General features: G+C 46.4%; 1 protein-coding gene across 1 annotated transcript; it reads right to left on the bottom strand.

Moving 5' to 3' along the window:
• Positions 1 to 8551: 8551 nt before the first annotated feature.
• Positions 8552 to 11403, bottom strand: LOC136491076 (phenylalanine ammonia-lyase-like). The gene is made up of 2 exons (XM_066487289.1): positions 10919 to 11403; positions 8552 to 10603 (listed from the first exon to the last, which is right to left on the bottom strand). Exons 1-2 carry the CDS (start codon positions 11281 to 11283, stop codon positions 8857 to 8859), a joined length of 2112 nt encoding a protein of 703 aa, XP_066343386.1. The 5' UTR covers positions 11284 to 11403; the 3' UTR covers positions 8552 to 8856.
• Positions 11404 to 14436: the final 3033 nt, after the last annotated feature.

Raw genomic sequence — 14436 nt, 5'->3', positions numbered from 1 at the left:
ACCGTACTTGGCTAAGGAAGAGCTCCGATTCTACGAGAAAGGCAACACGGTCTTCCACGACCATTGCCGCTCTCCCTCGTAGAATCAAAGCTCCTCCTTGACATCCGTTACCGCTCGGCAGAGAACATGCTCGCCGAAATGAACACGGTCCGCAAGTTCAACTAGTACGGATTTTCTATAATTTTCTAACTATTTTCTAAGTTTTTCATTTCATGGAAAATTTAATTCTAAAAAATAAAAGGCATGATTTCTAAGTATTTCATTTCATGAAAAAAAAATAATTCTAAGTGACCTGCTTGATATCGGCGAGCTCGCGGGCGTTTAGGTTGCCGAGGATAATAACATTTGTAGATGACATTTGTAGGTCTGAAGTTATCAAATATCCATCAAATTATAGCTCAAAAACATGTTTCAATAAATAACCATCCGTACTAGTTGACCTTGCTTACGTGATCATCTCGGCGAGCATTTCTCCACCGGACGGCACCGTACTTGGCCAAGGAAGAGCTCCGATTCTACGAGAAAGGGAACACGGTCTTACACGACCGTTGCCGCTCTCTCTCGTAGAATCAAAGCTCCTCCTTGACGTCCGTTACCGCTCGGCAGAGAACATGCTCGCCGAGCTGAACACGGTCCGCAAGTTCAACTAGTACGGATTTTCTACAATTTTCTAACTATTTTCTAAGTTTTTCATTTCATGGAAAAATTAATTCTAAAATCACGTAAGGCGCCGGGGATGAGGATGGCGCGTGCTCCAGCGAGGCGTGATTTTGATGAACTAATTTAACTTTTGTTTATCCAAACATATATGCAAATCATCATGTGATTTTGAGCTAAAAATGACATATAAAATCATAATAAAGTCCAACATATAAAGTTACATATGCATCTACATCGCAAAATGAGATAAGCTACTGATAAAACATAAGAGGATTAAGTTTGTTACCTCCAAAATCGAAAAGCAACACCAATGGAGGGGAAGAGAGCAAGAACAACAGCAAGCTGAAGAACAGAGGCAGTGAGTTTGAATGGAATGGCTTGGGCTCGGGGAGGAAGAAATGAGCTGGTCTATAGGCCGGAATAATTAGTCCCGATTAGGGGGCTAAACCGGGACTAAAGATTAATCTTTATTCCCGGAGCATCACCCAAACCAGGACTAAAAGCTTTAGTCCCGGCTGGTATTACCAACCGGGACTGAAGGTAAACCTTCAGTCCCGATTGGTAATACCAGCCGTTTACCTTCAGTCCCGGTTGATAATACCAGTCGGGACTAAAGATCCCTGCCCCGCGGACGACCGTTGGGCAGGGACTTTTAGTCCCGGGGGCAAAAAATACCGAGGCTAATGTCAAATTGGGACATCGTTCTAAAGTCTGTTCTCTAGTAGTGATATTAATTAATATTAAAGAGACAAAATTTCTGGCACTAATAATTTTTCGTCCAACTTAGCCTAAAATGACTTAATTAGGTCTCAGTATCAGCTCTGAAAAAAAAGAACCACCAATAGGCAGGACGACCCAGCTCAACTCGCGGGCGGCAATACAAAATAGAATGGACACGAGTTCTATCAAACAAAGGCTACCCTTAATAGAAAAGGTAAAGGTAAAGAATAAGATAATACTAAGAAATAAGTTCTAATAGGTTACAGATTCCTTCAGAATACAACATCTTCTATATCAATAGCGCGCAATATAGGATTTTAAAAAAAGAAAAACACATTGTTTCACCTAGGGCACTACATTTGATCGCAGAAAACCAACGACTCTAAAAACCAAATAATTAGACCGTAAGACACGTAGTCTAGGTAAATTAGCTTTGGTATTATTTTTCTTTTTCTCTAGCGAGGAAATAGAATAGAAGTAAAAAGGTTATGGTGAGGAATCGAACTAAAAAATAGTAGGAAAGGCGTAACCATTTCCACTACACTATGTCATTGGGTAGCGTTGGATTGGGAGTTAAGGTGGGGTGGGACGGTCCCGTCTCTGATTTATGGGACGGGACAACTTTATTTTTTGTTTGGTTGATAAGGGACGGGATCGATCCCATTTGAGTTTGATTGAAGGGATAAATAGGAATGGGATGGATGGTGGATTCGACGTCTTTAACAGCTGTTTAGTGGGACCCACATGTCAATCTCTTTTTTATCCACTCCCCCGAAGCCGAGCAGCATCGTTCCCCATCTCTTCTTGTGTTTTTTCTTTCTTTTCGTCACCCTCGTCTTCTTCTTATCCCCACGGCAACGTGCACCCGTGGCCCCTCGGCCCTTGCCGACCACACCCTCTGCCCAGTGCCGGCCACCAGAGATGGACCCGCGCGCGCCTGAGGCCACCCACTCGCCACACTACGACGTCCTCCACTGCTGCTCCTTCGCTCGTCGCGCCGCTTCTGCTCCTCCCGCCGCACCGCTTCCGCTCCGTCCGACGCTGCCGCTGCCCCGTCCTCCACCGTTGCTGCTTCGCTGACACGAGCAAAAATGGTCGGATCTCGCTACTAGATGGAGCCCGACCTTGCTCGTTGCTCAGCTTTGCCTAATCGGTCGCACGCCCCTAGGCCTGCCAGCCCGCCCACCATTAGGAGAGAAGAAAGGCGCTAAAGAAGAGGAAGAAGAATAGCACCGGGGAGAGAGAAAAGTGAGCACCCATTGGCCTCCCCTACCACAGTCTATGTGCCAGATCTCCAAAAAAATAGCGCCTTACCTATAGCCTTGTCTGATCGACAATGGCGCCCGTCAAGCCCCTGACCCTAGTCTTGGCAGGTGAGGGGCTCTTTGACTCAGGTACACCCATGTTGCATCCATGAAATGATGACCCGTCCTCATGCAGTTTACCTCGGTCGCACCTTCAATGTGCCTTCGCCTCCACCTAATAAAGTCAACTGAGGTTGCCGTTGTCCCTGCCTACCGTACAACGAGCTTAAGGCCACCGCCATCGAATGTAGACAATGAGAGGGATAAAAGTTAGAAATCGATAACGACTCCGTTGCAACGCACGGGCACTTTTGCTAGTTATATATAATGCATAGAAACTTGTGTCAAACTACTCCCTCCGTTCTTTTTTACGTGTCACACTAACTTTATCCTAAGTCAAATATTAGTATCTTTGACCAACCATTTTTGAAAAAATTATAGTTTTACAACATATAAATCATAGTATATATTATGAAAGTATTTCTCTCATAGTGAATCTAAAAACACAAATCTTATGACATGAATCTATATAATTTTTTTTTGAAATCAATAGTCAAAGATACAAATGTTAATTTGATTTAGGACAAAGCTAACACGACATCTAATAAAGAAACGGAGAGAGTACTTGCATCAGCACCAATGAGCTGTACTTTGACAATATATATAGGCACAACAACGTACTGTTCTAGTCAGCTACAAATGTATTTCTAACCTGCTCGATCAAAATCGCCATCTGCTTACGAAGTTGCCGCCGTGATTCAAACATGTGAGAAGAAATCACACTATATGGCCCTCTTTGGTATATATTCCGGTGGGCTCGGCTCCAGCTGACACATTTCACTGTTTATTGCAGCTAGTTTCTCTCTTCCTTCTCCCTCTCACAGCGCCAGTAGGAGCCGATAAAGCCAAAAAAAAATTAGCTTTCCCGGCTCCTACTGGCTTAGCTTCCTCGGCTCCGACTGGCGCCGTAGGAGGAAGAGAGAGAAAACTGGCTTCAATGAATTGCCGCAGCAATGAATGTGTCAGCTGAAGTCAGATCCACAAAAATCCATTCCAAAGAAGCCCTACTCTGAACCCTAACTAGCCTATGTCACTCTCTGATTTTCTGATTGGCCCATTGTTTCTGGGTTTTGTCGCTAGGAAACTGTGTCTTTGGAAATGTCGTGATCTTGGAGCTTTATCCTTTCTTTTGACCATGGAATTGCTGGAAGAATTGCCGAGAACACTGTCTAATCCGCCCATACCTTTTTGTTTTTTTTCCATTGGATATGGCATGTCATTTCTTATGCACTACTAAAGTCAGATGGTGCTCGTTTTTTACTTCTTGCGTTGGTGATTGAACTGCAGTACTACGGTAGCTATCATGCATGCTTGGTGTGCAGCATTCAGATAACGACCAAATCATCGAACCACAGTACTGTGGTAGCTATCATGCATTGGTGATCACTCTTTTTAATTTAGTTCTGGCTTCTAAAAGGGCTGGATATGAAGAAATACTTAAGTATTACTCCCTCTGTTCAAAATTACAAGACATTTTGGCTTTTATAGATATATAATTTTTGTTATGCACTTAGATATACATTATGTCTAGACGAGTAATAAAAAAGTTAATGTATCTATAAAAGCCAAAATATCTTATACTTTGGAACGGAGGAAGTAGAAGTTTTGCTTACTACCTATGACTAATAAAAATATTTATCTCTAGGCACTCACTGTCCATTTTCTAACGTGATACCCCGAGTTTTCTCTTTAGACATGGTACCTACATGGCTACATGCATGTGTCTTCAATACACATTTAGTTAAAACCTTTTGCCTAAATGATGGTGGCTCTTGTTACAGCTTATGTTTTGTGATGTCATGATTATAGATTTTGACTTTTAAATGTTGGTATTATTAGTTTTTATAGATTTTTTATCTACATGTTAAGTTCAACCTCTTGTGCTTTTAATGTACATTTTACTTAGAGCACCCATTTTTATATTTTCTTTTAGAAAAACAAGGATTGCGAGTCTTAGATTGTAATCTTAGTTACTGTGGTGGCTTAATTGCTTAAATGGTCATCTAGACATACAGTACAACACACTGCTCAAGATCGTGGTGGAGTTTGGAGTGACATCTAAGATAGAAATATGCTAGCCTTCAGAGGTTATTAATATCAAAATCTAACAATCATTGTTTATTCTAAATGAATTTCAAAAACCAAGGAGGCTCTATGATGAAACCATAACATAGGGATATGTTAAGTCCCGGGGTAAGAGGCTCCTGACCGAAGGACCCCCCGACTGACCCCTTCAGGATCGCTCGGGGGCTACACCCATCAGGTGCGCTCGCACGCACCTTCCGGCCAAGGACTAGGCAGAACCCGAGCACGCCCTCGGCCTCTGCTCGGGGCTCGGGGGCTCACCCTAGCCCCAGGCTCCCGATCAACGGTAGCCCGAGCCTGATCCTTGTCTCCGCCTCCAGCACAGGCCAAGGGTTGGGCCGAGAACCAGCGCCCCGAGCGCACAAGGCTCGGGGACTCCTCGGCGTCGCCCAACGGGTGCAGCGCTATCGTCCACTCTTCCGACAAAGTCAGGCACGGGGTGTGACACAAGGGGACAAAACCCTTCCACCGGCTTCAGGGGCTTCTGGGCCCGCTCGTTAGCCCCTCAAGCCAGACGCCTTCGCCACTAAGGAAGCCTCCAGAAGGTGCACCTGGTGGAGGCCGGTCCAAGCCGACAAGGCCTGACGGTCAGAACGTCAGAGTAGAGGAGCCGAACAACGCCCTGGGTTTCTCTGACTCCACGACAACTCCGAGGTCCATCCACGCCGTAGTAGTGCCCTCCTAGACTCCGGCGCACGTAGACCATAGACTAAGCCCCCCAAACTGCCATGTACCCGACCTACCTTAGTATATCAGGAGAGTTCGAATCCTACAGAGGGGGAGGATGAACAGAAACATAACAGATCATTCAGTCCTCACGACAACTCGAGCTTTGCACCGAGAGCAGAGCCAATCCGAGAGGAGCACCGAGAGCTCCTCTCTCGCCACCGTCTTCCTCCTCTCTGACGAGGAAGAGACCTCACCGCCGACGAGCCTAGGACTAGCACCGAGCGATCTCCTGCCAAATCTCTTATACTCCTCGTTGGAACCCCCCGATTTGGGTGCGCTTGAATATAAGGATCATCATCTGCTGGACGTAGGGCTCTGATAGCCCGAACCAGGATAAACCGCTGCGTCCTCTCTGTGTTCTTTATGTTCTTGAGTCCACCGAGACACCGGAGACCCACACTTAGTGACATCCGACAAACAACAATACTTGCCGCGGTTTCGATCCTGCGACACTATGTCACATTTGGATTACACTAACCTCCTGTACCAAAGAAAATGCGTAGCATTACTTTTATTAATGAAGTGCTTACAGTTATAGTAGATATATCATAATGTTGAGCCAAATGTATAAATTTATCTAAAGTAACCACTGGCATAAAATTATTGTTGTGCTAATAGAATTTAAACGAATTGATAGTGTTACTGATATATGAATCGTTAAGCGAACATTTCCATGATTCCTAAAAATGAGCGTACCCCGTGCAGAGAGCTCCCGCTCTGTGCGGGGTCTGGGGAAGGGTGTCAGTGGCAAGTCTTACCTTCGCCTGTGCAATACGAGAAGGCCGCGACTCGAACCCGGGACCTTCCGATCACAGGCGGTAAGACTCTACCGCTTGCACGAGGCCCGCCCTTCATTTCCATGATTCCTAAAACATATAAATATATTTTTTTTATCTCTCATACATGCATGTATAGTTGATTTGCATGATATCATAATAACAACTATAAGTTAGTCTTTTTCTTATGTTTTGGATTAATAGTGATGAAAGTGGGTAGTTCAGAAACATATACTTGTATACATGTAAGCAAATGTTTAAAATTTAGATATAGATTTTGATAGGATATTATTTTATTTTTAATAACGACATAAGTGGGTAATTTAGATATAAATTTAAGGTGTTACTCAGATTGCAGGGTGGACAGTTTAGATGCATATTTAGTGTGTCTTGTTAGAGTTAACGTGGATATTTAGATCTCTGATTAATAATAGTAGAAGATAATACATGTCGGTTGTAATATGCTGAACAAAAGGTCCTACTATATCGAAGAAGGAGAAATTGAACGGAGGGAGAGAGGAACCAAAATGGGACTGTATAACGTGACATGTAAGATCATTCACTTTAAAGGACTAATTCCCTCGTGCAGTCAGTTCTTTCGGCTCCACTGACTTAACGTGGGTTAATTAGTCTATGGATTGCAGTACTTTGCATTAGTCTTTTGTTCGGAAAAGGTTGAGACTTCATTTCTTACTTTTACAAACTTTTACAGTATAAATACCGACCATTCCGTAACTTTAGCCTGATCGCACCTACGTACAAGTCAAAGGTGCGCCAGATGAATGTATAGCAGCCAGGATGGCATATGTTGGATATGGTTAAATACATTTCCTCTGCCCATTTCAGTCAATGAAGGATTTTGCCATGGCCAGTCAAAGTTTACTTTGATGATCTGCTAGACTTAGTTTAAACCAAAATAAAATAGTCTCAATGATGACTACTAACGGTCCGGAACATTACAGATCTATAATGATATATTAGAAATACATGGACAAGTCGTGACAAAATATATTTCCCACCTTGACTGAATCTCTTCAGATAATGTTCCCTGTCCCATGACTGAAAACGAAGAACATACTGAGCTGGTAAATAATTTGATATACTTGTTTGTTCATATGAATATTATAGCTAACCCCTGGTTAGTAGGTACAGGCATCGCCAATTTATTGTCAATGGTTGGTAAGGGTGTCGATAGAGTAAATATCGATCGGTTCGTGGTGAATTAGCTAACAGGTAAAATTTCGTATACCTATCTGGCTATCTGCACTCGTAGGTAACATTCGGTAATGTTAACCCACAGGATTACCGGCTCAGGTAAGTTGACCACTCACCAGTCTTACCGAGTATCTGCAGTGTTGCCAAACATTCACTAGCTAAGCCGACCACGAACAAGCGTTGTCCGAATACATACACTATGGCTAGAGGTTGAAGAAGAGGGAGAACAGAGCGTACACACATAGTACAAGCACCAGCGTTGGCCGGAGCCCTGTATAGGAGATGGCAAATCTGAACTCTCTTTGTTGAGTTGCAGTGGCAAACTATATATACAACTCTATCCATCTAGTCCTAGTACAGCTACCATACTGCAACAGTGACTCGATAACACAGCAGGACTGACTTCTGCGCCTGTCCCTGCATGTGGCTACAGTACGGCAGGTGAGCCGTTCGGTGCTTGCCTCTACAGTGGCTACAGTACCACTGCAGGAGGCCTTTTCGACGTCGCTTTTCCTTTATGTGTTTACCCAAGAAAGCAGTAGATTGTCTAACAGGTAATCGATACGCATGTACATGTACCGATCAGGGTATGATAGCTGTGAGTATCCGCATCCATACTAACGGGTAAAACGACATATCCACACATGTAATTCGTGAGTAGAATCTTATATCCGTATATAATTTGGTAGCCACACCTCCTTCGGACACAATACCAGCAGATAACCACAGCCGACCCCTAATCATTGGAGACCATATCCTGATGGACATCTGAATTTCCGATGCATATCGAATCGTGTTTCGCCCAGCCCAACAAGATCACGCGAGAGAGGACTTCTGTCACTCTCAGTATTAATTCTGGACCTCTCTTGCCAAACGTGTTCCCTCCATCACTATGAATTATGATGAGCCGATGTCCTGATGGTAAATTAAACAGTTTTTTCATAGAGTTTGATCCTAACGTAACCAGAAGAGACAACATTGCGATAGAGCGAGGAGCCCATGTACTCAATTTAGTACTAGTAGTGCATTTTACTTCCAAAATAGTAGTAGTGCCAGGCCATGGCCAATATGACACGGCAGCAAGGTAAGAACAAACAGACAGACTACACGTTTACACGGATCACTGCTACAAGCTCAAAAAGGACGAACACAGAGCAACAACATATAATAATAATCTTCAAATCGCAAACGACATGAAGCCTTGAGAATACTGAAATACTCCCTTATTTATTTCTTTCTCGCGTACGGTACGGTGCGATCTCCTCCTCTTGCCTCTTGGCGCCGGCCGGTGGCGTCCGTCCTGCTGCTTAGCAGATGGGCAGGGGCTTGCCGTCCCACTCCTTGAGGCACTCGAGCATGGGGTCGATGAGCTTGCCCTCGCTGAGGGCCAGGAACACCTTGTTGCACTCCTCGCCGGGGGACTTGAGCTTCTCGCCGGTCAGGTACACTGCGCCGAGGTCCTGCCGGATGAAGCGGTACAGCGGGTACGACCGGCTCTCCTTGATCCTGTTGGCGATGGGCGCGGTGCCCGTCTCGAACGCCACGCGGGCGGCCTCCATCTCCCTGGGCAGCGCCTCCCGCAGCGCCTCCTCGAACCTGTTGATCTTGGAGAACACGGACGCGCTGGCGTCCTTCTCGGCCTCGCCGCTGGCGAGGGCGTGGTCCACCAGCACGGCGCGGATCTTCTTCATCAGGGGCGAGTTGGCGCTGCAGGGGTCGTCGTAGTACCCGTACACCGCCTCGCGGTCGATGGCGGTGAGCAGGGCCTTCTCGCTGAAGCGCGCGCTGTGGAGGTCGCCGTCGAGGCTCGTGGTCAGCACCTTCCTGGCCACCGCCATCACGCAGTTCTTGACGGCGCTCTTGAGGTTCTCCTCGAGGTGGCGCAGGTCCACGGCCTGGCACAGCGCCACCATGTACGTGGACGACATCAGCTTGAGGATGTCCACGGCCTCGGCGGTCTTCCTGGCGGAGACGAGGCCCAGGGAGTTGACGTCCTGGTTGTGCTGCTCCGCGCTCTGGACGTGGTTGGTGATGGGGTTCGCCAGGTACTGCAGCTCGGAGCAGTAGGACGCCATGGCGATCTCGGTGCCCTTGAACCCGTAGTCCAGGCTCGGGTTGCGGCTGCCGGCCAGGTTGGAGGTCAGCCCGTTGTTGTAGAACTCGTTCACCAGCTCGGAGAACTGCGCGAACATGAGCTTGCCGATGTTGGCGATGGCGAGGCGGGCGTTGTCCATGGACACGCCGATCGGGGTGCCCTGGAAGTTGCCGCCGTGCAGCGCCTTGCCTCGGTGGACGTCGATGACCGGGTTGTCGTTGACCGAGTTGACCTCGCGCTCGATGGACTTGGTGGCGGCGCGGATGACCTCGATCTGGGGGCCCAGCCACTGCGGCGACGTGCGGAGCGCGTACCTGTCCTGCTTCGGCTTCAGCAGCGGGTCCATGGCGTTCACCTCCTTGGCGTGCTTCATGAAGGAGCTGCCGTCCAGGATGTGCTCCATGATGGCGGCGGACTCGATGGACCCCGGGTGGTGCTTCAGCTTGTGGGTGAGGTGGTCGGTGTACTCGGGCTTGCCGTTCATCACCTCGCAGAAGACGGCGGACAGGACCGACGACAGGACGGCGAGCACGTTGGCGTCGAAGCACACCATGGCGGCGAGCGCCGACCCCACGGACGTGCCGTTGACGATGGCGAGGCCCTCCTTGGGGTTGAGCTTGAAGAAGCCGCCCTCGATGCCGGCCACCTTGAACGCCTCGGCGGCGTCCACCTTCCTCCCGTCCACGGTGACGGCCTGCGCGTTGGGGCGGCCCGTGATGAGGCCGGCGATGTAGGACAGCGGGACGAGGTCGCCCGACGCCGTGATGGTGCCCCGCAGCGGCAGGCACGGGCTGACGCCCGTGTTGATGAGCTTGGTGATGGCCTCGAGGATCTCGAAGCGGATGCCGGAGTAGCCCTGGAGGAGGGTGTTGATGCGGACGAGCATGGCCGCGCGCGAAACCTCGGACGGGAGCGTGTGGCCGTCGGAGCCATTGCCGAAGATTCCGGCATTCAGATGCCTGGTTGGTTTGGTTGGAGAGGAGAAAACAAACAGATCGAGCGAGCTTATGTCAGTTGTAATAATGCAAAATGTTCAGAGAATCTAGCTAGTATCGGCCTGTCAGAATTAATGAGCTGCTGACAGGCATCATCGGCAGCAGCAATTGCATGTTGCAACGACCGGACGGCCGGTCGTTGCCAGTGGGCACTCATCAGTGACTCACATGAATCATTTGACGCTGCAACCACTACGCTGACAAATATACTTTACTGCAACAGCAAGTAAGCAGAGACGTACACGTGGTCTCGTGAGATTGGCAGTAGTAGTACAGTACCTGAGCAGCTCGACCTGGAGCGCGGGCCCGTCCTTGGTGCGGCGGTGCGAGGTGCCGCCGAAGCCGGTGGTGACGCCGTAGATGTCGCCGCCGTGGGCGATGCAGTCGAGGATCCACTCGCTGCTGGCCTTGACGCGGGGGCGCGCCTCCTCTTCCAGCTCGACGGCCACGCCGGACGCGTCCTTGGCCGCGGCCACGGCCGCCACCTGGCCGACCCGGAGGGTTGAGCCCTCGATCTTAACGACGGGGTCGCGGAACTGCGCCACCATGCGCTTCACCTCGTCGAGGTGGCTCCCCGTCAGCTCCGCGGCCGCCTTGCCCCAGTTGAGCGGGTCGCTCTCGAGGATGGCCGTGTTGCTCGCCATTTCGACCGGGAGGAGGAGATGTGTAACGCTAATGCGGACGGTGGTTGGAAGAAGAAGAGCTCGGGACTCGGGAGGCAGTGGTGGTGGACTCTGGAGCTCTTCCTGGAGGGAGATGGAGCGGGGGCGAGGAGGTTATATAGGTGGCATTAGATTAGCGATGGCAGCGGAGGCCAGGGGGGTTTAGGTGAGGCCGGGTGTTGGTGGGTTAGTTGGCGACCGGGTTGGTGAGTTGAGTGGTGTGGTGGATCTCTCATCCCAGAGTGGAGTGAGATTCTTTTTTTTCTTCTTTTTTCTCTTGACAGGCCTGAGTGTGTGCGTGCAGGTGACTGTGTATTGACATTGTTGAGCTGAGGTGCTCTGAAGTCTCATCTAGCGTGCGTTGGTTAGGCCTGAAGGGTAGGTTGCGATGGAGGCAGTCCAACTACAGCGTGACTCTGTCTCCGGGAGCCGTAGAACCCATTGACCTGATTGATTAATCCACGGGCGCCATCTGATCCTTGCCGAATCCACGCTGTTTCTTTAAAACAAAAACTAAGGGCTTATTTTGGCAGAAACATTTCGGATCCAGATTCTCTCAAAAACGTTTGGAATGACAAATTATAATCACTAGACCGTTTAGTTGTACAAAATCATTTCGAAAGCACGGTTCACTGATTCACATTCATAGGACGAAAAACCAGAATAGCTTGGAATAGTTTCTACCAGAAACGTTTCGCTCGTGTGTTGTTTAGCACCGATTTTTAGGTTCTAGGCAAGAATACGAAACGTCTCAGCCTTCCAAACCGTCCCTAAATTTCACAAGAATGTTTTAATAGGGTTTAATAAAGGAACTTTAATGTCATAAATTTATTACCTCAAGATTTGTGCTTTATGATGGTCAGTACATATGCCAAGAAAAATTCAAGTACTCTATCTTTATACCTTCTTAGTAACACATGAATATTTGTTTATACCACGGTTAGTTTTTTGGGCAAAGAAAACATATCTTTATATTGCTTCGAAAAGTTATTACATTCGAGACTAATTGTACGTTGCACACAACTACCATATTCCCTCCACCCCTTTTTATCTGTCATTCTCGCTTCGGATAAGTCAAATATCCTCAAATTTGATCAAATATATACAAGAAAATATTAAAATTTATGATACATAATTACTATCATTAGATAAATTATTGAATCTGTTTTTTATAATAAATTTATTCTGAGATATAAATGTTGCTAATATTTTGTATAAACCTAGGCAAACTTAAGAAAGTTTGACCGACATAAATACCATAACAACAGATAATAAGGGACAGAGGGAGTAGTTAGTTACCGTTGGTTTACATTGAAAGTATAGTTAATTTACACATGTGTAGTTTTTTCAGTAAAGATGGTGTAAAAATTGTGGTGTCATAACCTCTCCTAACACTTATTTGTTTTGTCGCCACAAAGTTAGACTTAAATCTACTATGACACAAAGAACTTAAAAAATTGAATGCCAATAAATCAAAAAATGGCAAAAACACTGTTGTGGAACTTGTTTATTCCATCATGAAATTTATGCAACTTTTATATTCATTTCATATTGCATGATATGGAAACAGACAGTTAGGAAGAGTGGAACTGCATACACGTGCAATTAGGGATGCTTGTATGTTAGCAATGCAAGTGGAAACAACCCCTACTAGTGGAAATAGCCCCTGCTAGCACTCAGCTTTCCTCCTCTCCCTTCAGAGGTTGTTTGGTCACACTCTTTTTTAACACAGGAAAGAGCTTATATTTCAACCATGAGCATGATTACAATCAGAGTCCGAGGCTTCCGACACGTAGGTTGGGACACCTTCGGACAGAAAACAAGATGAAAACACTCTCCTGCTAAATTGCCCTAAAGCATGAGTCACTCCATTAGCACTCCTGTGACATTTTGTGACTTTGAAATCTTGAAAAAGTCTCAACGTTTCTTTTGCCTGCTCCATGATGATGCAACTAGGGGATCGATTTAGAATGTTTTTGCTAAGTGCTTGTACTGTAGCTAGGCAATCAGATTCCAGCCATATAGGTCCCGTAGAGGTCGAGAGAGCCTTCCGGTTTCCCATTAATGCCACTAGATTTTCCGCTTCTTCAACTGAAGCACATAAGCGGTCGCTAGTGCAGCCTGATGATTCCTAGCAACATAACCCAAGCTTGCCTGTCGCGTGATAGGATCAAAGTATGCATCAACATTCAGTTTGATCCATCCTGGAGGGGGAGGTGTCCAAGGATACCTTTTCTGGATTGTTCTTTGATCATTCTGGCACAGGAAATTTGGATTTGAAGTGTATGGGTTTTTCCCTTTAGCATTAACCGGAGGTGTTGTATCTCCATCAAGTTTCAGAGAGCGAAGATAGTTTTCCAAAAAAAATTACCGAAACAGAGATGGGGCATTGGCCATTCCCGAACACATTGTCATTCCTGTGATGTCAGATTCTTCAGAACAACATCAATTTTACTCTGATATCAATCCATATAGACCGAGAGAAATTGTGGTGGAAAATAAACCCTCCAAACCCACATGGATCGGGGTGAATCAAAGTCCAGCCAAACAAGCCAATGTATACGCTCATGTACATGATTTTTACATCAACATCTTTGGCCACACGGATCAGAAGTACTACTTTTTTATGGAACAGGAGGGATTGCCTCCTGCTGAGATTTATTAGAACATGCAAAACAAACTCACTCTCGTTTGTAGGAGGTTTCACGTGCCTCTGTGTATGTGTGTGGGTGCTATTGGTCATCCTTGTTTTGGTGGTTTAGCTATGGATACCAATTTTCGCATTGGTTAATTGTAGGAGGTTTCTTGTGTTTCGTCTCATCCACGTGTGGCAGCAAAGTTCTCCAGATACGAGTTTCATCACTGTAAATTCTTTATTTTTCAGTTTGTTTCATATTTTTATGCACGGATGTACTCTTTCCATCCCAAATTATAAGTCATTTTAACTTTTTCCTGAGTCAAAGTATCTCAAGTTTGACCAAATTTGTATAACAAAATTATAACATTTATAATACCAAATAAGTATCATTAGATTCTTCATTAATTATATTTTCATAGTATATCTAGTATTTGATGTCATAAATCTTTATAATTTTCTCCATAATTTTGGTCAAACTTAAGATGTTTTGACTTTCC

Source organism: Miscanthus floridulus, chromosome 11 (genome assembly GCF_019320115.1).
Source record: "Miscanthus floridulus cultivar M001 chromosome 11, ASM1932011v1, whole genome shotgun sequence".
NCBI lineage: Eukaryota > Viridiplantae > Streptophyta > Magnoliopsida > Poales > Poaceae > Miscanthus > Miscanthus floridulus.
Note: the sequence above shows the minus strand (reverse complement) of the source record. Positions and strands in the feature narration are given on the sequence as shown.